Consider the following 22,361-nt stretch of genomic DNA (forward strand, 5'->3'; position numbering starts at 1 on the left):
TGTTGACTAAGACCCTGCCCTTTGGAACACTGACAGGCCTTGTCGCACCTCAACTACTGGTAGCCCCTAAAAATAATGTAGGCAGCTTGGACAGTCACAATGATTTGAGAGACAAAAAAAGCCAGAGTGAGGCTGAACAGTAAGATTCATCTCCCTCATGAGATAAATCATTCAAGATTGGGATATAAATCATTCAAGATTGGGAGAAGTGGCTGTTTCATCTAATGCACAGAAACCAACACACAGAGTCAAGGAAAATGAAGAAACCAAGGAATATGTTCCAAACAAAGGAATAGAATAAAACTTCAGAAAAAGACCTGAGTGAAAGAGAGATAAGTGATGTATCAGATAATGAGTTCAAAATAACGGTCAGGGAGCCTGGGTGGCTCAGTAGGTTAAGCAACTGACTTCAACTCAGGACATGATCTCGCAGTTTGTGGGGTTCAAGACCCACGTCAGGCTCTGTGCTGATGGCTCAGAGTCTGGAACCTGATTCGGATTCTGTGTCTCCCTCTCTCTCTGCCTCTCTCTCTCTTAAAAAATAAATAAACATTAAAATAATAATAATAATAATAACGGTCATAAAGATGATCACCAAGCTCAGAAGATGAATGGATGAACAGAGTGGAAATTTCAACAAAGAAACAGAAAATATAAACAATTACAGAGTAAAAGTCACAGAGCTTAAGAATACAATAACTGGGGGCATCTGTGTGGCTCAGTCGGTTGAGCATCCAACTTTGGCTCAAGTCATGATCTTGAGGTTCATGAGTTCAAGCCCCACATTGGGCTTGCTGTTGTCAGCCTGCCAGCACAGAACCCACTTGAGATCCTGTTCCCTCTCTCTTCCCCTCCCCCACTTGTGCTCTCCCAAAAAATAAATAAATATTTGTTAAAAAAATAATACAATAACTGAATTGAAAAGTAAGGGGGGGGGGGGGGGGGGGTTGACAGTAGACTAGATGCAGTAGAAGAAAGCATCGGTGACCACAAAGGGCAGTGGAACTCACCCAATCAGAGCAGCAAAAAACAAAAAACAAACAAACAAACAAACAAACAAAAGAATGATAAAAAGAGCAGAAAACTTAAGGGACTTATAGGATAATATCAAGTGAACCAACATTCACATTATAGGGGTCTCAGAAGGAGAAGAGACAGAAAAAGGGGCAGAAAACTTATTTCAAGAAATCATGACTGAATATTCCCCTAACCTTGGGAAGGAAACAGACAATCAGATCCAGGAAGCCCAGGGAGTTCCAAAAAACATGAACCCAAAAAGACCCACCCAGGCACATTATAATTAAAGTTTCAAATGTTAAAGACAAGATGAAAATCTTAAAAGAAGCAAAAGAAAAACAACTTGTTACATACAAGGACTCACCATATGACAAAACGAGCAGATTTTTTCAACAGAAACTTTACAAGCCAGAACAAAGTGGCACAATACATGGAAAGCACTGAAAGAAAAACTGCCAATCAAGACTACTCTACCTGGCAAAACTGTTCTTCAGACTTGATGGAAACATAGAGTTTTCTAGATAAGCAAAAGCTGAAGGAATTCAACGCAAGTAGACCAGCCTTACAAGAAATGTTAAAGGGACTTCTTTAAGATGAAATGAAAGGGAACTAATTAGTAACAGGAAAACATGAAGGTATAAATTTCACTGGTAAAAGTATACAGTAAAATTCAGAATAATTTAATGTTGCAAAGGTGATAGGTTAATTACTTGTAAAGCTAGTATGAAGGTTAAAAAACAAAAGGAGCAAAATAACTTATGACTATATTATGAGGCCAGCATTACTCTGATACCAAAATCAGACAAGCATATTATAAGAAAAGAAAATTACAGGCCAATATCCTTAATGAACATAGATGCAAAACCCCTCAATAAATTATTAGCAAGCCAAATTTCAGCAACACATTAAAACTATCATACACCATGGTCAAGAGGGATTTATTCCAGGGATGCAGGATGGCTGAATGTCTGCAAATCAGATGTCATGTGACTCAATAAAAGATAAAACTCATACGGTCATCTCAATAGATGCAGAAAAAGCATTTGACAAAATCCAACATCCATTTATAATATAAACTCTCAACAAAATGGCTATAGAGGGAACATACCACAACACAATAAAGACCATATATGACAAGTCCACAGCTAACATCATGCTCAATGGAGAGGAGCTGAACTCTTTTCCTCTAAGATCAGGAAAAGGACAAAGATGCCCACTCCCACCACCTTTATTTCAACAAAGTATGAGAAATCCTAGCCAGAGCAATTAGTCAAGAAAAAGAAATTAAAGGCATCCATGTGAGAAAAGGAGAAAAACTGTCATTATTGGCACAGGATATATTGTTACACAGAAGACCCTAAAGACTCTACCAAAAAGTGATTCAGTGAAGTTGCAAGGCACAAAGTCAATACACAAAACTCGGTTGTGTTTCTAAACATGAATAATGAACTATAGAGAAATGAAGAAAACAATCCCATTTACAACTTCACCTAAAAGAATAAAATAGCTAGGAATAAATTTAACCAAGGAGGTGACCTATACTTTCATGACCCATACTGAAAGTATAAGATATTGATGCTAGAAATTGAAGGTGACACAAATAACGGAAAGATATTTCATGCTCATGCATCAGAAGAATTAGTATTGTTAAAACGGACATACTACCCAAAGCAGTCTATAGATTCAGTAGAGTCCCTATCAAAATTCCAATGGAATTTTTCATAGAAATAGAACAACCAGCCCTAAAAGTTGAATAGAACCACAAAAGATCCCAAATAGCCAAAGGAACTTTGAGAAAGAACAAACCTATAGGCCTTGTGCTTCCTTTTCTCAAATTACATTACAAAGCTATAGTAATCAAAACAGTATGGTCTGAGCCTAAACCCAGACCCACAGAACAATAGAACAGAAGAGAGAGCCCAGAAATAACACTCACACATATATGGTCAATCCATTAATGACAAAGAAGCCAAGAATATACAATAGGGGAAGGACAGTCTCTTCAATAAATGGTGTTGGGAAAATTGAACAGTCACAAAAGAATTCGCAAAAGAATGAAACTGTACCACTACCTCACACTGCACACAAAAATTCACTCAAAGTTAAAGACTTGAACATAAGATCTGCCAACACAAACTCCTAGAAGAAAACATAGGCAGTAAGCTCCCTGACATCAGTCTGGGCAATGATTTTTTGGATTTGACACCAAAAGCAAAGGGAACAAAAGCAAAAACTAACAAATGGGACTACATTAAACCAAAAAGCTTCTGCACAGCAAAGGAAACCATCAACAGAAGAAAAAGGCAGCCTACCAAATGGGAGAAAATATTTGCAAATCATGTATCTGATAAGGGGTTAATATCCAAAGTATATAAAGAACTCATATAACTCAACAACAACATATCTAATTACGTATGGATAGAGAATCGATCCATTTTTCCAAAGAAAACATACAGAGGGCCAAGCGGTTCATTAAAAGGTGCTCAGTACCACTAATCATCAGGGAGATGCAAATCAAAATCACAATGAAATATCACTTCATGCTTGTTAGAACGGCTATTATCAAAAAGACAAGAAATAACAAGTGTTGGCAAAAATGTGGGAAAAACAAGACCCCTAATGCACTTTTGGTAGGAATGCTAATGGATGCAACCACTATGGAAAACAGTATGGAGAGTCCTCAAAAAATTACAAACAGATCTATCATATGATCCAGCAATTCCATTTCTGGGTATTTTTCGGAAAGAAACAACAACATTAACTCAAAGACCTACATCTACACCGCCCCCCTGTTCATTATACCATTATTTACAATAGCAAAACATCAAAGCAACCTTTAGTGTCCACTGATGAATGAATGGATAAAGAAAATGTAGTATATATAAAATGGGCCATAAGAAAGAAAATACTGCCATTTGCAACAACACGGATGGACCTTGACGGCACTATGCTAAGTGAATTAGGTCAAGACAGAGAAAGACAAATACCATATGATCTCACTTATATGCAGCATCTAAAAATAAATGAACTCATAGATACAAAGAACAGATTGGTGGTTGCCTAGGGTAGGGGGAGTGAAGGGGGGCAAAATGGGTAAAGGTCATCAAATGATACAAATGTCCAGTTAGAAAAACTTTAGTAAGTCCCAGGGACATAATGTACCACATGGTGACTATAGTTAATAATATTATATTGTATATTTGAAAGTTGCAAGACAGTAAATCTTAAAGTGCGGTGATGGATGTTAACTAGACTTACTGTCATAATCATTTCACAATATATACAAATATCAAATCATTACGTTGAACACTTGAAACAAATATGTTACATGTCAATTATATCTCAATAAAAAAGTTCGAGTTATGCCAAGGGGCGCCTGGGTGGCTCAGTTGGTTAAGCAACTGACTCTTGATCTCGGCTCAGGTCATGGCCTCATGGTTGGTGAGATTGAGCCCCACATCAGGATCTGTGCTGACAGCACGAAGCCTGCTTGGGATTCTCTCCCTCTCTGTCTCTGCCCCTCCCCTGCTAGCTCATTCTCATTCTCTCTCAAAATAAATAATTTCTTTTTAAGTGATGCCAAGAGCTGCCTCCAACAAACTCATTCAACATACATACACCGAATTATCACGGTAATCCAGTGCCCACGCTAACCGGTGGAGATGCCAGCACTCATATCTTATATGTCTTATGTTTCCCCCAGGATCAAGAGCAGAAGTATGTTGCACAGAAGCGTTCAGGAAAGCTGTTCTCAGACAGAATCAGTGAAAATACAACTGCTGTGAGCCGTGGCTGCCCTTCACAGCTCATAGCCTCAGGCCATGAAGAGGCCAATAAAGGCTGGAGCCCAAGAACTCCAACCCAGATCGAAGGCTTCCTCTCTAGCACCCAGCCATGAAGCTCCTTTTTCCTATCTTTGCCAGCCTCATGCTACAGTACCAGGTGAACACAGGTAATGTGGAATCATGGGATTAAAAGGGGTCGGTGTGAGGAAGCAGGGATTTGGCTGTCCATGACAATGGGAACCCAAGTAATGCTGACAGATGAGATGCCCAAACAGATGGCTGAAGAGTTTGCCTATTGCCTCAGTCATGCACCGTCCCCCATACATCCCCATAGGCCCCAATCCTAGACTCTGCTGATAGGGATATACGCAGAGCTACAGGAAAGCAGGGTGTTTTCTGTGTGTGCTCAGAAACTATCCAACATATAAAGGCTGCCTTCCTGCCCTCTACATAGCTATCATCTGGGACTCAGCCAAGTCACCTCATTTGTGCTCTATTTCTAATTTAAACCATCTTTTGAAGCAAATGTTCGTATCAGTTTATACTCTGGTGTAATACGAAGTCTCTTCCCTTGTGCTCAAAACATCTCCTCTAAGGATCCAGTAAAAAGGTCTCCGTTCTCCATCTCAACTTTTTCAGATTTGTAAAGTTTCATCCCTTTTCTCAGGCTTTGTCTTCTGGGAAACTGCCAAATCACTCATCAGGGCATCTAGGAAAGCACTGTGGCAAAATGCTAAACCAGAGGACTGAGTGTTGTTTTTTCGAAAGAAAAGAGAAGCGTTAAGACTTGTTTCAGAATACAAGAATCACCCAGATATTTAGAACAACTGGCAATGGGTCAGGGAAGGGAAAGTGAAAGAGTCAAGATATTTCTAATGTTTTTACCTTGGGACCTTAAGAGAAGTAACATAAGCAGGTATGGCCGTGTTGTCTTGGGTAAAGTCATTTAGCCACTTTGAGCCTCAGATTCCCCATGAGTATAGCAGGTTAACCCATGCAGCTGCTTGAAATATACGAAGTTTACTGTTTTGTCTCTGGAGAGAAAGGGTGTTGAAACGTATGCAAACATTAGGTGCTACATAAGCCTCTTACTATTTATGGAAAATCAGTTGAATTGGTAAGATTATAGAGCAAGGGAGAACTTTCCTGAGTCAGAAAAAAAGTTGAAGACATTGGGACGAAAAAAAAAAAATCAGGTGAAGATGAGATTCTAAACAAAGCAGAGAATGTAGGGCTATAGATAACCATGTGGGAGTTACCTTGGTAGAGATGAGACTATGGCTATGATTATGAATAAGGGACATTGTCTGAGGGACAGAATGTCCAGAGAGGCTGAAAATGATGAACACTACGCCCGAGGAACCACAGGTCAATCAAGAGTCAAGGAGAGTGAAGTCATGGACCAGTGGGTTTGGCAAGAGGTCAGCTCTCCTGAAAGTCCTATTGCTGTCTTTTGAAATTCTTTCTTGGATTAGCTTTATGACAGATTTTGCTCTTGTAGGTATTTCCTAGGATCAGGAGGGGAGATAGATGCCCTGTAAGTGTCTAAGATGCTAAGTGGGGGGTCTAACATCATATCCTGGCGGTGCCTGGGTGGTTCAGTCGGTTAAACGTCTGACTCTTGGTTTCAGCTCAGGTCATGATCTCATGGTTGGTGGGTTCAAGCCCCACAGGGGACTCTGTGCTAACAGCGAGGAGCCTGCTTGGGATTCTCTCTCCCTCCCTCTCTGTCCCTCCCCTGCTCATGCTCTCTCTCTGAAATACATAAACTTTAAAAAATAAATTGGGGCGCCTGGGTGGCGCAGTCGGTTAAGCCTCCGACTTCAGCCAGGTCACGATCTCGCGGTCCGTGAGTTAGAGCCCCGCGTCGGGCTCTGGGCTGATGGCTCAGAGCCTGGAGCCTGTTTCCGATTCTGTGTCTCCCTCTCTCTCTGCCCCTCCCCCGTTCATGCTCTGTCTCTCTCTGTCCCAAAAATAAATAAAAAACATTGAAAAAAAATTAAAAAAAAAAATAAATTATAAATAAATAAATAAATAAATAAATAAATAAAATAGTATGCCAAAGCAAAAAGTTGTGTTTCCCTTTTTTCCCTTCCTCTATGTGCCCTAGATTTTTGGATTTCAGGGGTGTACAGAGATTTTCTTAGCCTGCCAGGGACTTTCATCAACATCCCTAACACTGCATTTAAAACTTGGCATTAATAGGGGCACCTGGGTGGCTCAGTCGGTTAAGTGGCCGACTTTGGCTCAGGTCATGATCTTAGGGTGCATGAGTCCAACCCTGCGTTGGGGTTCTGTGCTGCCAGCTCGGAGTCTGGAGCCTGCTTTGGATTCTGTGTCTCCCTCTCTCTCTGTCCCTCCCTTGCTCACAGTCTGTCTCTTTCTCCCAAAAATAATAAAATAAAACATTTTTTTAAAAAACTTAGCATTAATAAACAACCTCTTACTCTATTCCACTCTCTCCAGCAGTCTTAATATCATATCTAGCTATTCACCTTAGCTCAATGGTTTCTTCTTTTCTTTGTGCAGAGTACTTTGGCTTGAGAAGATGTTTAATGGGTTTTGGGAGATGCAAAGACTACTGTGCCGTGGGTGAAACGGAGATACAGAAATGCAAGAAGAGGAAATGTTGCATTGGACAGAAAGTGGTTCAAATGATAAAAAACTACATGCAAAATGAAATGTCCCACACACTTGAAGGGAACTCCCAAGAACACCTACAAGTTACCAAGAATTCTGATGCTTTGATACAAACAAAATACCAAATTTTATCTCTTCTCCCCAGAACCAAAAGCATCAGCCCTTTTGCCAACGTCCACCCCCTCCTCATCCCAAATGCCACCACTGTAAACTCAGCCATCACCAACCCTACGACCTCATGCAAGATCACATACACTGCAATTTCTGCCAAGAACGACACCACAGAAAGCAGAGATTCGGCCAGTGACTCCTCACCACCAGCACCCCCGCCATAGACACTCTCAACACCATGACTGGAGCCGGAGGAAGCAGATGAGCAGAGGAGTCTTTCCCTCAAAACACCAGGTTCCTCTCCATCTTTGCTGGCTGTAAAATGAAACATAGGACTGTTTCCTCAGTCATTAGTCATTCAATAAATACCGTTCAATCACCTACAGTTTACATAATGTTATCGTTCTCACGGAAACCTCACAGAGGAAACAGAGCTAGAGAGGAATGGAATTTTAGTTTGCACACCCGGGAGAAAGTGAGCACTGACCTTGGCTCACGGATAGCCCAGATTAGGCCTCTGTAACAAGGATTTATGGTTCTCATCTGATGCGCCTTTCTTGAGGTAACAGGACAAAAAAAATATATCGTCATTATTTTCTTTTTTCATAGGTTTTTTAGAAAAGGCCCATATGCAAGACAGAATGTGGGCAGACTAAGTCCACCTTCCCCGCAGAAGAATATAACCTAATTCATGGAGGCATTAAAAATTTTTTTTAATGTTTGTTTTTTTTTGAGACAGAGAAAGAGCATGAACGGGGGAGGGTCAGAGAGAGGGGCACACAGAATCTGAAGCAGGCTCCAGGCTCTGAGCGGTCAGCACAGAGCTCATGGAGCCATTTAAGATAAAAATCTGGGGGAACAGGGGAAGGGAGGACGGCTAAGGGAGAAGGTGTAGGACTTCTACCTCTGGGCCAAGACATTTCAACAAGATTCCCAAGGGGACGGACAACAGGCGATAGGCAGAGTGGTGCCTCCAACAGATGGCAGACCACAGATGCAAGCCATGTAGGTAATCCAGAATTTTCTGGGGCGCCTGGGTGGCTCAGTCAGTTAAGCGTCCGACTTCGGCTCAGGTCACGATCTCGCGGTATGTGAGTTCGAGCCCCGCGTTGGGCTCCGTGCTGACTGCTCAGAGCCTGGAGCCTGTTTCAGATTCTGTGTCTCCCTCTCTCTCTGACCCTCCCCCGTTCATGCTCTGTCTCTCTCTGTCTCAAAAATAAATAAATGTTAAAAAAAATTTAAAAAAAAAAAAAAGAATTTTCTAATAGCTCCATTTGAAAAAGTTAAAAGAAACAGATGAAATGAATATTAATAATACATTTTATCGACCACAGTAAATCTAAAACATTATCATTTCAACATAAAAATCAATATAAAAATGATCTGAGACATTCTGTATTCTTTTTTTTTTTTCTTTTTTTTACTAAGTCCTTGACATCTCATATGTACATTACCATTACAGCACATTTCAATCCATACTGGCCACATTCCAAGTGCTCAAGAGTCCCATGGCAACCGTACTGGACAGCATCGGGTTAGAGAGTTTCGAGGGCACAGACTAGTAGCTACAGAACTGGTAAGCGAAAGGGGATGGTCCTACTCAGAAGACAGTGATGTTTCTGAGGGCTGTGGTAGAGAATGTAAGAAATTCAGATCTGATGCTCTTGAGCTAGCCTTCTAGTTCCAGCACTTTTTAGCTGTTTGGCTTTGAACAGATCACTTATCCCCATACGGGCATCTGTTCAACCATTCACAAAATACAGCTGTAAACGTCACATTACATCCCAGAATCTGCTTCCTTCGATCCCAGGTCACACTCCCTTCCTCTTATTGCCCAAATTACAATGGCACAGACCCCCGCTCCAGGTTTGCAGCATGTTCCTCTCTGCTACCTAGCACCTCCTTCAGTTTAAAGGCCACTTTTCCTGGGGCGCCTGCGTGGCTCAGTCAGTTAAGCATCTGGCTTTAGTTCAGGTCATGATCTCAGTTTATGAGTTCAAGCTGTGCATCGGGGCTGTCAGCACAGAGCCTGCTTCAGAGCCTCTGTCCCCTTCTCTCTGCCCCTCCCCAGCTTGTGGTCTCTCTTTCTCGAAAATAAATAAACATTTAAAAAAATGTTCAAGGCCACTTTTCCTTAACCGGTGGATTCTTTACTACAGTGTCACCCTGATGGAGGCAAAGATTTTCCCACAGTCTTTTAAAACTATGCTCCTGGAAGTTTTTGTGCAACATGAAAGAGATGCCACACAAAGAATAAGTTCAGCTCTTGCTACGATTCTGAAGAACCCTAAGTATATCTCATGGGCATTAGATTTCCTCCCTGCTATAGCTATTTGCCAAACTCTTGAACATCCAGCTTACCTTCCCACAGTTGGAGTGCCCTCTTCATTATCCCTCAGGAAAAAGAGAAATTTCTTTCCCATCTAAGTTTAAGGCCTCCTTTTGAGTCCTATCATAGAAGTCACCTGTCTTCTCAAGATGAATAATACTGAGGAATATCCTTCTCCATCGACAAGCCAAGGAGGAAGCTATAGCAAAAACCAAACCTGTCAACACCTTGATCTTAAACTCCAGCCTCCAGAACTGTGAGAAAATACATTTCTGTTGTTGAAGCCATCCAGTCTGTGGTATTTTCTTATAGCAGCCCCAGCACACTGATACAGCCCATAAAAGAGATGACATCCTTGGGGGGACCTGGGTGGCTCAGTCGGTTAAGCATCTGACTCTAGATCTTGGCACAGGTCATGATATCATGGTTCATGAGTTCGAGCCCTGCATGAGGCTCTTGCTCTGCCCCTCCCAGCTCACTCTTCTCTCTCTCTCTCTCTCTAAGTAAATAAACTTTAAAAAAAAAAAAAGAGAGAGAGAGACGATATCCTTTTCTTCCTCCTTGCTAGGTAAAAAGACGTAGGAACCACAAGTACCTCTTAAGAATACCCTGAGCCTTTGTTCTGGGTTTGTCAGTCACTGGCTCTGGGCAAGGCCGAGCAACCTTACTAGGATTTTTATACTCAAACCCAAGATCTCAGTGGATATCAACTGTGGTCAGATGTGACTGTTTATTGTTAATTATGAGAATAAGGCCCACAAAAGCACAGTAGAAGGCAACAAGCCTGGAATGATTACTTAATTGTTGTCAAATATTTGGATTTTTGCACACAAACTGGCTTTGAGTTTACCAGTAAATCAAAAATTGCTATGGCGGAGTGGGGAGCAAGGGTGGCTCAGTTGGTTGAGTGTCCGACTCCTGATTTCAGCTCAGGTCATGATCTCACAGTTCATGGAATTGAGCCCCACGTCGGGCTCTGTGCTGACAGTGTGGAGCCTGCTTGGGATCTTCTCTGGCTCTTTCTCTGCCCCTCCCTGGCTTGTGCTCTTTCTCTCTCAAAATAAATAAATAAATTTTAAAGAAGAAAGAAACTTAAACAGTTTTCATGCTGCAAATTGACTTAACATGACGTTATTACCTAATTGTTTAATTAGCATGGCCACCACTTCTAACTCCTCTGTATTCTTTGCAAACTACAACTTTCATATTCACAGCATTTGCCTTACTTCAAACATTGTGGTGCATATTTGTTAAAAAAAGATAAGGAAAGGGGCACCTGGGTGGCTCAGTTGGATAAGCATCCACCTTCGGCTCAGGTCACGATCTCACAGTTCATGGGTTCGAGCCCCGCATCGGGCTCTGTGCTGAAAGCTCAGAGCTTGGATCCTGCTTCCGATTCTGTGTATCTCTCTCTCTCTCTCTCTATCTGCCCCTCTCCCGCTGGTACTCTGTCTCTCTCTGTCTCAAAAACAAATAAAAAACATTAAAAAAAAATTTTTTTAAAGATAAGGAAAAACATAAAACCCAACCTCATGGCTTATGGATTATTTTGGTCTTGTAAGGATCTGTTTCTTTATATTTCAAATAATGACATTAGAATAGAGTTGTATGTTGAAATTCACATATTAAATTGTTCTCAAAATCGGGGCACCTGGTTGTGTCCGACTCTTGGTTTCAGCTCAGGTCATGATCTCATGGTCTGTGGGTTCAAGCCCCACATCGGGCTCCCCGCTGACAGCGCAAAGCCTGCTTGGGATTCTCTCTTCCCTCTCTCTGCCCTTCTCCTGCTCTCTCTCTCTCTCAAAATAAACTTTAAAAAAAGTTTTAATAAATAAAAAATAAATTATTCTCAAAATCGTGTATATGTAGATTACATCTGTGAGTTTTAAAGAAATATAATCACCCTTTCATATTAACTAGTTAACCTAGAATGTAAATTGGGTATGATTAAGCTACATTAATTTCTTTTTTGTTTATTTTTTATGTTTATTTATTTTTGAGAGAGAGACAGAGACAGAGTGTATAGACGATGAGTGTCAGAGGAAATCTTTGCTACCAGAGCACCCCTCCTCATCCCCATCACCCCCCCACACATCCGCTATCTCAGCCCCCATCCCTCTCACCCCTCCACATCCCCTATCTCAGCTCCCATCCCCCACCCCTATCAGGGCAGATTATCTCCTCTTGCTCGTTGCCCTGCTCTCTCATCCAGGCGATCTAGGAGTCTGCAAGCCTACAACCAGTTAACTATTAACCAATCCTTGTTAAACGTAGACTAATCAGCAAAGGAATATGTAAAGAAAATCGGCTGCTGGTTCCATTAGGAACTGAATAGTCACTGTTTTCTGAGTCTAGCTCTCCCTCTGTCTCCCAGACCAAATCATCTTCTGACTCCTTCAATCAAACTACCTCCTCCCCCTGACCACAAGCTGGGTATACAAACTCACGCCTCACTTATTTTTTTTTTATTGAAATTGGCCTGGCCAAAGTGAATGGTGTAGCACGTGGCTCCAGCTGGACCAGTCAGAATTCTCTCCCGGGATATTTCCATTTGGAACCAGGATCTTGTCTCAGGACCTCACCCTGCAAAGGAATGAATCTGGGGCTGCTTTCGGCCACATTCTCTATCACACAGAGAATTCTGTCCGCAGAACAGGACAAGATGAACACCCAGAGAGAAGCATATGGATAGAGAAGCTTGATGACATTGGAATCACTGGACCAGGCTTGCTTGAAGCAGCCACATTTCTAGACACCTCAGAAATTTGGGTGGATAAATGTCTTTTTGTGCCTAAGTTGGTTTGAGTTGGTTTTCTATTACAAATTATCCCTGTCTCCATATTTAGTCAGAGAGGTTAATCTGTGGTGTTCACTGCATAACACACAAACTAATACATTCCACAAGGCTATGCCTGTTTCATATAAAGTTGGAACCTTCAATTCAATCACTAAGAAACTCCATGAGACAGACATTGCCGCCAGCGATTGGCTGAAATGCCTTGGTGATGGCACGCAGAGTTCAAACTGGGCTAACCAACAACCTAGGGTCAAATCTAGAAGACTGAGAGTCTGGATGTCTATGTCCCCTCAAAATTCACATGTCAGGAGAGCCTGGGTGACTCAGTTGGTTAAGCGGCCAACTTTGGTTCAAGTCACAATCTTGCGGTTTGTGGGTTCAAGCCCCGCATCAGGCTCTCTGCTGTCAGTGCAGAGCCTGCTTCAGATCCTCTGTTTTCCTCTCTCTCTTCCCTTCCCCCTGCCTCTCTCTCTCTCTCCCAACAATAAATAAACATTTTTAAAAAATTCACATGTAGGGGCGCCTGGGTGGCTCAGTCGGTTAAGCGTCCAACTTCAGCTCAGGTCACGATCTCGCGGTCCGTGAGTTCGAGCCCCGCGTCAGGCTCTGGGCTGATGGCTCAGAGCCTGGAGCCTGTTTCCGATTCTGTGTCTCCCTCTCCCTCTGCCCCTCCCCCGCTCATGCTCTGTCTCAAAAATAAGTAAACGTTAAAAAAAAATTAAAAAAAAAAATTCACATGTCGAGGGGTGCCTGGCTGGCTCAGTCAGTGGAGCGTGCAACTCTTGATCTCAGGGTTGTGGGTTTGAGCCCCACGTTGGGTGTAGAGATTGCTTAAAAATGAAATCTTAAAAAAAAAAATTTGTATGTTGAAATCATACCCCCCAATGTGACTGTATTTGGAGAGACGGAGTATGGGCAAGGGAGAGGTAGAGAGAGAAAGAGACACAGGATCTGAAGTAGGCTTCAGGCTCTAAGCTGTTGGCACAGAGCCCGATGTGGGGCTTGAACTCAATTCCTGGTTTGTTAATTGGTCCTCCAGTGGAGTGTCTGACCTTCCAGCGATGGTCATCCATCCACTGGCCATCCTCCAGATTCCAAAAGAAATCAGTACCTCCATCAACCATGAATCTCCTGAGCTGTGAAGAAAAATGCATGCTGAAGTGAGAATCTAAAAAATAAGTCCAGCCTCTCCGAGCGCTGCTCCATCACAAAACTTCCTCTCCTTGTCTAGGTTGCCCATCTGGACATGACCCCAGGAAGCTCAGTTAAAGTAAGAAAAACATCTGAGTAAGAAAAGGCAAAGCATGGCAGAGAGAGGATGACCCAAACCATGGAGTCCCTTGGGATCTAACTATCCATGAAGAGAAGAACAGGGCCCAAGAGTAATTTGTTATAATCAGAAATGCTTCTTTTTAGGGCAGCTCCATGGGCCTAAAGCCAAAACTGTTTCTCTGATGAAAGGCGCCAAAGGTGTCAATGGTCCTCCAAAATTAGCAGCCACCTGTAGCACCCTGCACTGTCCCCACGGGTCTAGCCAGTCTCCACTTGACTTTCGCACATAACAGCTTTTTGCAGTAAGTAGTAGGTTTCTTCTTTTCAGATGAGCCCTCTAAGTAAACTCCTGTTCTTCTTTTTTTTTTTTTAATGTGTTATTTATTTATTTTGAGACAGAGAGAGCAGGGGAGGGGCAGAGAGAAACTATCCCAAGTAGGTTCTGCGCTGACAGCACAGAGCCCAACACAGGGCCCTATCCCAAAGAAACGTGAGATCATGACCTGAACAGAAACAGAGTCGGACACTTAACCTGACTAAGCCACCCAGGTGCCCCAGTAAACTCCTGTTCTGGGAAGGGGAGCAGCTTTGACTTTGTCCAGCTTCATTTTGTTTTAATCTGGGAAGAGGGAAAGTAATCTGTTGAGTGGTTCTTCAAGGACTTCCTCTGAGTTCCGAAAGGGCTGCCTGTGGCAGAGACAGGTTTGTGGTACAGATCAGTGGTCCGTGTCATCATCAACTTTGGGATTTCTCAACCTGGAGTGATAACCCATCAGCCTTTCCCTCTCTAGATAACTATATATATGCCCACATGGGTGATTTTTAATGATCAGAGAAAGGCCGAAGAAGAAAGGACAGGGCAAGACACATCTTAGGGGAAGAATTACATTAGGAATGATTTTGTAGGGGAAGGGAAGGGGGACATGTACACTGTGTGGTTTTAGCTTGTTGACCAAGGGATCTTTATTAGATTAAGGGGGTCGCATTCTATTCCTACGGTGCTAAGAGTGTCTTGATGACTGCATTTTATATGTTTTGAATTCACCAAACGAAAGCCTTGCCACTTTGTTCTTTTTTCAAAATTGTTAATTTTTTTTTTTTGGTCTTGTTACGTAAGTGATAAGATCAGCCTGTTTCTGAAGAAAGAGAAATCCTGCTCAAGTTTTGATAGGGATTATGTTGACTCTATAGTCACCAAAGCATATAAGGAAATGCTCAGATTCACTGGTAATTGGAGAAAAGCAAATCAAACCAATAATGGCATTGGTAAAATTAGAAAACTGGATAGTGGCACATGTTAGAGAAGATGTAGAAACATAGGAACCCTCAAATACTACTTGAAGAAGTATGGACAGTTCATCTTTCTGAGAACAATCTAGTAGTTCATTAAGTTCGTTATACACTTATCTTATGACTCAAGAATTCTACTCCTCATTATATCCCAAAAATATTCTTGCCCAAGTCCTAAGAGGACATGTACTATGTAATTAGTTAGTTGCAGCATTATTGGTATTAGCAATACCAATACCAATCTAAGGCAATCTGGACAGCCATTCTGGAGTCATGGATCAATAAAATTATATGAATACATACTTTAGAATATAACATGTAAGATGGGAGCAACAGATTCGGTATACACATAGCTATGTACGTAGACATTAACTACTATAGCCCTGAGTGGTGAAAAAAAAAAGGAACAGACATATAATACCATTTACGTAAACTTAAAATATATGCAGAAAACAACACAATTAAAAGAACACGTACACCTGTCAGAACGGCTGAAAGGAACAACTCAGGAAACAACAAATGTTGGTGAGAATGCAGAGAAAGGGTACACTTTTGCACTGTCGTGGGAAATACAAACTGGTGCAGCCACTCTGGAAAACAGGCTAGAGATTTCTCAAAAAATTAAAAATAGAACTACTTTACGACCCAGCAATTGCACTACTAGGTATTTATCCAAAGGATACAAAAAGGCGGATTTGAAGGGGCACATGCACCCTGATGTTTATAGCAGCACTATCAACAATAGCCAAATTATGGAAAGAGCCCAAATGTCCATCAACTGATGAATGGATAAAGAACACATGAATGGTTGGGGTGCCTGGGTGGCTCAGTCGGTTGAGCGTCCGACTTCAGCTCAGGTCACGATCTCGCAGTCCATGAGTTCGAGCCCCGTGTCGGGCGCTGGGCTGATGGCTCGGAGCCTGGAGCCTGCTTCCGATTCTGTGTCTCCCTCTCTCTCTGCCCCTCCCCCGTTCATGCTCTGTCTCTCTGTCTCAAAAATAAATAAACGTAAAAAAAAAAAATTAAAAAAAAATAAAAAAGAACACATGAATGGATATGGTACAAACACATATACATGCACACATACACATAACACACACACACACACACACACACACACACACACACACGGAATATTACTCAGCCGTCAAAAAGAATGAAATCTTGCCATTTGCAACAATGTGGATGGAGCTAGAGTGTATTATGCTAAGTGAAATAAGTCAATCAGAGAAAGACAAACACCATATGATTTCACTCATATGTGAAATTTAAGAAACAAGACAGATGAACATAGGGGAAGGAAAGGAAAAAGAAAATAAAATAAAAACAGAGGAGGCAAACCAAAAGAGACTCTTAAATATAGAGAACAGACTGATGGTTGCTGGAGAGGAGGTGGGGGGAAGGCTAAATGGGTGACGGGCATTAAGGAGGGCACTTGTTGTGATGAGCACTGTGTGTTATATGCAAGTTACGAATCACTAAATTCTACTCCTGAAATCAATATTATGATATGTGTTAACTAACTTGAATTTTAAATTTAAAAAATAAAAAAAAAGATTACTACTGCATGATCTCACTTATATATGGAATCTAAAAAAGTCGAACTCAGAGAAGCACTAAGTACCATGGAGGCTGCCAGCTGCTGCATGGGGGAAATGGGGAGAGGATGGTCAAACTTTCCCTTGTACAATTAATAAATTTGGGAAAGCTGGGGCGCCTGGGTGGCTCCGTCGGTGGGGCATCCAACTTCGGCTCAGGTCATGATCTCACGGTCCGTGAGTTTGAGCCCCGCGTCGGGCTCTGTGCTGACAGCTCAGAGCCTGGAGCCTGTTTCAGATTCTGTGTCTCCCTCTCTCTCTGCCCCTCCCCCACTCACGCTCCGTCTCTGTCAAAAGATGAATAAACGTTTAAAAAAAAGTTTTTTAATAAAAATAAAAAATAAATTTGGGAAAGCTAATGTATAGCATGGTGATTTTAGTTACTAATACTGTACCGTGTACTTGAAATGTGCAGAGAGGAGATCTTAAGTGTTCTCACCACAAACAAAAAAACAGTATCTATAGGAAGTGACGGATGTTTTAATTGGCTTGATCGTGGTAACTTCACAACATACGTGTATATCAAACCCTCGTGTTGTCCGCCTTAGATATGTACAATTTTTACTTGCCAATTGTACCTCAATAAAACTGAAAGAAAAAGAACATGTAAAAGATATTCATTAAATTCATTAGAGCCAAGGGGAGGGGAAAGATAATAGGGTATACAGTTAACAAGAAATGAATGGGTAAAGTAAGAGATGAGCCTTGCCCAGACCAATGAGTCTGTGTCACGGAGGGGTGCTGAATTCAATAGCTGAGATCGAAAACAATGGTGGGGATGAAAGGAGTAGACAGCAAGTGATAGAGCCGCTCGCACTGAAACCTAGACCAGCTGGGAAGATTTTGCCCACTCCTGGCCCCGGGAAAATCCAGAAGGCACAAGCCAGAGAACGTTCTCAATATGCTGCGAAAATTCAGAGGCCCGTTATTTTCAGGGAGGTTTTCCTACACTTCCTGGCCGCATGTAGCAGGCAACTAAGCTACCAACTACTTTGTCTTCGCCAGGTCTGATGAGGACACTGCAGACCTGCGCTGATATTCTGATAAAATTATCAGGCTTCCTGAGGATCTAAGGAAAAGAAGGTAAGACAAGATGCAGAGAGCGTACTATACGGTCTCTGCTGGGTGAAAACAAGCTGGCTTAAGAATTACATGACAAATCACCATTAATACTGTCAGTCGCTTCCCCTCTTGAGTGAGTCTGGGCCAAGAAAGAAAACAGAACTCACCGTGCTTCCTACCGTCTGTCCTCCATCCTGAATTTCAGCTTTGAGCACAATCCCGGAAACAAACGCATGACCATGGTGAAAGTACCTCTGGATGCTAATGTCTACAGATTCTACACATATATGACAAAGAAGCCCTTATAACTCCGGATTCCACATATCCAGGCATTCTAACTCTTGCAGAATCTGAGAATTAAAAAGGGATCTGGTGAACAAGATCAATAAATGGAAGCTCAATTCAAAGGCAACCCAGTGAATTAATAAGTGCTCTATTATAATACCGCAGGGAACTAAGGGAAGGATAGCAACCAGGAAGAAGATCTATAGAAAAGCAATACTAATAATGAGAGTATTTAAGAGTTATCGGACATTTTTAAAGTGCCAAGTACAGTACTGAGAACTTTGAGAATCTTACACACATTTTTGTAAATAATGCAACTGAGGTTTTAGTAAAACTGCTGAAGGTCACAGATAAGTAGTAGAACCAGGACTTGAATTCATGCCTGTCTAACAACAGAGCCCCTGCACTTAGTTGCCACACAACCCCAACTCCCAGTGACAACAGTTTTGGAGCATGAGCCCAGTGCCAGTTATATACTAAGGTACCTACATGGACCACCTCACCTTGGACTTTTAGCAACAGCTTAGAAAAAGCTATAAAGGACTTGATCGTGACATCTGCTAGTCACCCATTATAAAGAGGAAGAGGAGCAAATATGCCTATCCTAAAGGATTTAATAAACCCAAAGAACTTGGACAACTCCTACATTTGCCAAATTTAAGACCTGGTGAGTTCGCACTTGGATTATTGCCTTTCCTTCTGGCTAACACACTGTAAAAGGAATTTAGGAGAAATGGCATTAGAGCACAGAAGAGGAACCATGACAATGAAAGTACTTAAAATTGTTATTAAGAAACACAAGGGGCGTCTGGGTGGCTCAGTCGGTTGAGCATCCGACTTCGGCTCACATCATGATCTCGCGGTTCGTAGGTTCGAGCCCCAAGTCAGGCTCTGCGCTGACAGCTCAGAGCCGGGAGCCTCCTTCGGATTCTGTGTGTGTGTCTCTCTCTGCCCCTCCCCCACTCACACTCTCTCTGTCTCTGTCTCTCTCAAAAATTAAAAACACATTAAAAATTTCAAAAAGGAGAAGAAGAAGAAGAAGAAGAGACACAATAGGGTATCCAGGTGGCTCGGTCGGTTAGGCATCTGACTCTTAGTTTCAGCGCTGGTCATGATCTCACAGTTTGTGAGTTCGAGCCCCACATCAGGCTCCACACTAGCAATGGGATTCTCTCTCTCCCTCTCTCTGCCCCTCCCTTGTGCTCTCTCTCTGTCTCCCTTTCTCTCAAAATAAATAAATAAACTTTAAAAAAAAGAGAGAGATGGGAAGAAAGGGGTTAACAGCAGTCCTACAATCAATCTTCTCCCTTTATCAGGGATGCTCCTGGAAAGAAAGAAAGAAAAATAATAATGTTGACTCTATCAGATCCCCTTCTAAACATGCAAGCAGACCCGGAGAACTCACCAATACCATTCACTAGCAGCAGTCTTTAGCTAACAGAATAATCTGCTCTGAATATATCTAGAATTGTTTCTAGTAAACAAACCTGGAATCTATAATTTATAAAGACATGGCTCCTTAAAAAATGTCATGCATGTATAACGTTATGTAATTTTCAGAGACTAAAATGGAAATGTTTCTTAAGGAAACATCCCCCTTTGTGTGATACGCTCACATGCATCACTTAGACATCACTCAGAAATCTCCTGCATTAAACCCAATCCACAGCTCATTCTAATGAGGCACATGGGAGCTGGGAAGTGACATGAACACCTGAGACTTTTGCATGTTTTCCCTGTGCTTCATAATTACCTGTATCCTTGAAATTGTTACTAAAGCTTAACACAGGAAAGATCTTGGATTCCAGTGAACCTGATTTGATTCCAATCAATCTTTTGTGTTAATCAGGAAAGAAAGCAAATATTGCTGTATAAGTATATTCATCTCAAAATTTTTCAAAAAACCCACTCTGGAAAACAGTATGGAGGTTCCTCAAAAAAACTAAAAATAGAAATACATACATTCCAGCAATTCCACCTCTGGGTATTTACCCAAAGAAAACACAAGCACTAGTTCAAAAAGACATATGTACCCCTATGTTTACTATAGCAATATTTACAATAGCCAAAATATGGAAGCAACCTGTGTTCATCAACAGATGAATGGATAAAGGAGATGTGATAGATTAGAGATAGAGATAGATAGAGATAGAGATAGAGATACACACACACACACACACACACACACACACACACACACAAAATGGAATATTACTCAGCCATAAAAAAGAATGAATCTTGCCATTTGCAACAACGTGGATGGACTTAGAGGGTATAATACTAAGTGAAATGAGACAGAGAAAAACAAATACCATATGATTTCTCTTACATGTGGAGTGTAAAAAACAAGAGAAACAAACAACAATAGTAGAAACAATCATAAATATAGAGAAACATAAAATTATGAAAAATAAAATCACAAATAATCCTTCCCAAAGATAAAGACCCTTAAAATTAGGGGTACATATCCTTCCAGATTATATTTTTTTATATTTTATGCATATATATGTATATGTATAAATACATATAACAAAGACTAGCTCATACTATCCCATAACTTTCCTTTCTCACTTAATTTTCACTCATTTTTCAAAGAGATCACACCAGCTTTTAATCTTGTAGGTCCTCGATTAACACTGTTTAAAGCTGCATGGAATTCTAATGTGTTATGTACCATAAATCAGCAAATTCTCTATTGATGGACATTTACATTTTCACATCCTCATTACAAGCAATGCTAAGAAGGAAATATAGTACTTAGACATCTTTGTGAACTTATCCATTTACTCTATGCGTGTTAATTCTGGGTCAAAGAGTAGCATAGTTTCGTTCTGTTTAACTTTGCTTTAGACATTGAATATATATTGCAAATTGCTCTCCAAAATATACTGCATTGATTTAAACTCACAGGAACAGTACTCAGTTGTCCCTGTGTTGCCTCACCCTTACCAACAGTAGCTAGAAAGTGTATTTTCAAAGACTGGATACTAGTCTTCCAGATATTCTGTGAGAACTCCGCAAATGTATGCAGTAGCCAATGAGACAGTCTGGCCAAATCCTTTGGCCCTAACGGCGGAGATTTCTGCTTTATTTTACTTTATTATTTGCTCACTGCTCAACTTTTGATCTCATTTGAAGTCGTATAAAGATTAGAGCTCCAGGCAAGTGACATAGGTAGTTCTGTCCATCCACCCCACTGCACTGTCCCCAAACATGTCCCTATCCTTCAGGCATGAAGTTCTTGCCTCTGGCTTTTGCTGCTCCCTTGTTCCTGGCTTCAATGACCGTAAGTAACCTGGAATTCTCCATATTGAGGAGAGAGTGATGGAAGGGAAGGGAGATGAAAACAAAAGCATTAGATACATTTATTTTTAAAAGGAAAGAAAAAATTTAAGTGCACATCTATTTAGAGGAGCAGGAAGAAATGAATCAGAGAGAACAGATTTAAAAAAAATAAAGCTAGACTTCTCTGAATATACCCTATTTGGAAGATCTGACTTTGGAATCATTTAAATATTTGACCTAATATAAGAATATCAAAATTTTTAAAGCAATCCCTAAAAATTAAAAGCAAAAGAAATCAAATTAAACCGTGTGTAGAACTGGTAGCATGACCACAAATAGAAGAACTATTTAAAGTGCTGGGAGGGGCTCCTGGCTGCTCAGTCAGTAGAGCATGCGACTCTTGGTCTCGGGGTTGTGAGTTCGAGTCCCATGTTGGGGGGGTAAAGGTTACTTTAAAATAAAATCTTTTAAAAAAATGTGATGGGAAATAATCATTCCCGTTTTGTTTGTAAAAGGAGAAATGGGAAAAATAAGATACAAGTTCATCAAAAGGGTACTGTTTTCAGCTAAACCACTGTACATCCATATGCGTAAAGTGATGTAAAATTAGAAAGAATCCTGAGGATCCACATTTTTAGATGTGAAAAGAGCTCTTGGGCATATTAAATTGTCGCGAGGAAGCTAAGGACCCATAAGCATAGGATGATACAATTATTTTGTATAATTTGCTCAATTTCATTGAGTAAATTTGGCTTTTTGTTCTTTTGGCATACAGTTCTTTGAATTTTGACATGGTTGTTTTTCATGCCTCAAGTTCATTAACAAACATACCGGGTATGTTGAATTCAAGAGTTTGAAAAGAGATTGCACCTTTTAAAATGTTCCTTTTC

The 22,361-nt window shown here is 41.1% G+C and overlaps 1 protein-coding gene across 1 annotated transcript; it reads left to right on the top strand.

Moving 5' to 3' along the window:
- The first annotated feature begins 4,911 nt into the window (after positions 1-4,911).
- DEFB129 (defensin beta 129) lies at positions 4,912-7,959 on the top strand. The gene is made up of 2 exons (XM_049650976.1): positions 4,912-4,969; positions 7,332-7,959. Exons 1-2 carry the CDS (start codon positions 4,912-4,914, stop codon positions 7,775-7,777), a joined length of 504 nt encoding a protein of 167 aa, XP_049506933.1. The 3' UTR covers positions 7,778-7,959.
- The last annotated feature ends 14,402 nt before the right edge of the window (positions 7,960-22,361 follow it).

This window comes from Panthera uncia, assembly GCF_023721935.1.
Source record: "Panthera uncia isolate 11264 chromosome A3 unlocalized genomic scaffold, Puncia_PCG_1.0 HiC_scaffold_11, whole genome shotgun sequence".
Lineage (NCBI taxonomy): Eukaryota > Metazoa > Chordata > Mammalia > Carnivora > Felidae > Panthera > Panthera uncia.

Bases quoted from the DNA above. Each gene is read 5' to 3' on its own strand.
- DEFB129 (XM_049650976.1), top strand. From the start codon at position 4,912: ATGAAGCTCCTTTTTCCTATCTTTGCCAGCCTCATGCTACAGTACCAG. The intron at 4,970-7,331 runs GTAATGTGGAAT...TTCTTTGTGCAG, and splicing joins ACAGTACCAGGTGAACACAG to AGTACTTTGGCTTGAGAAGA.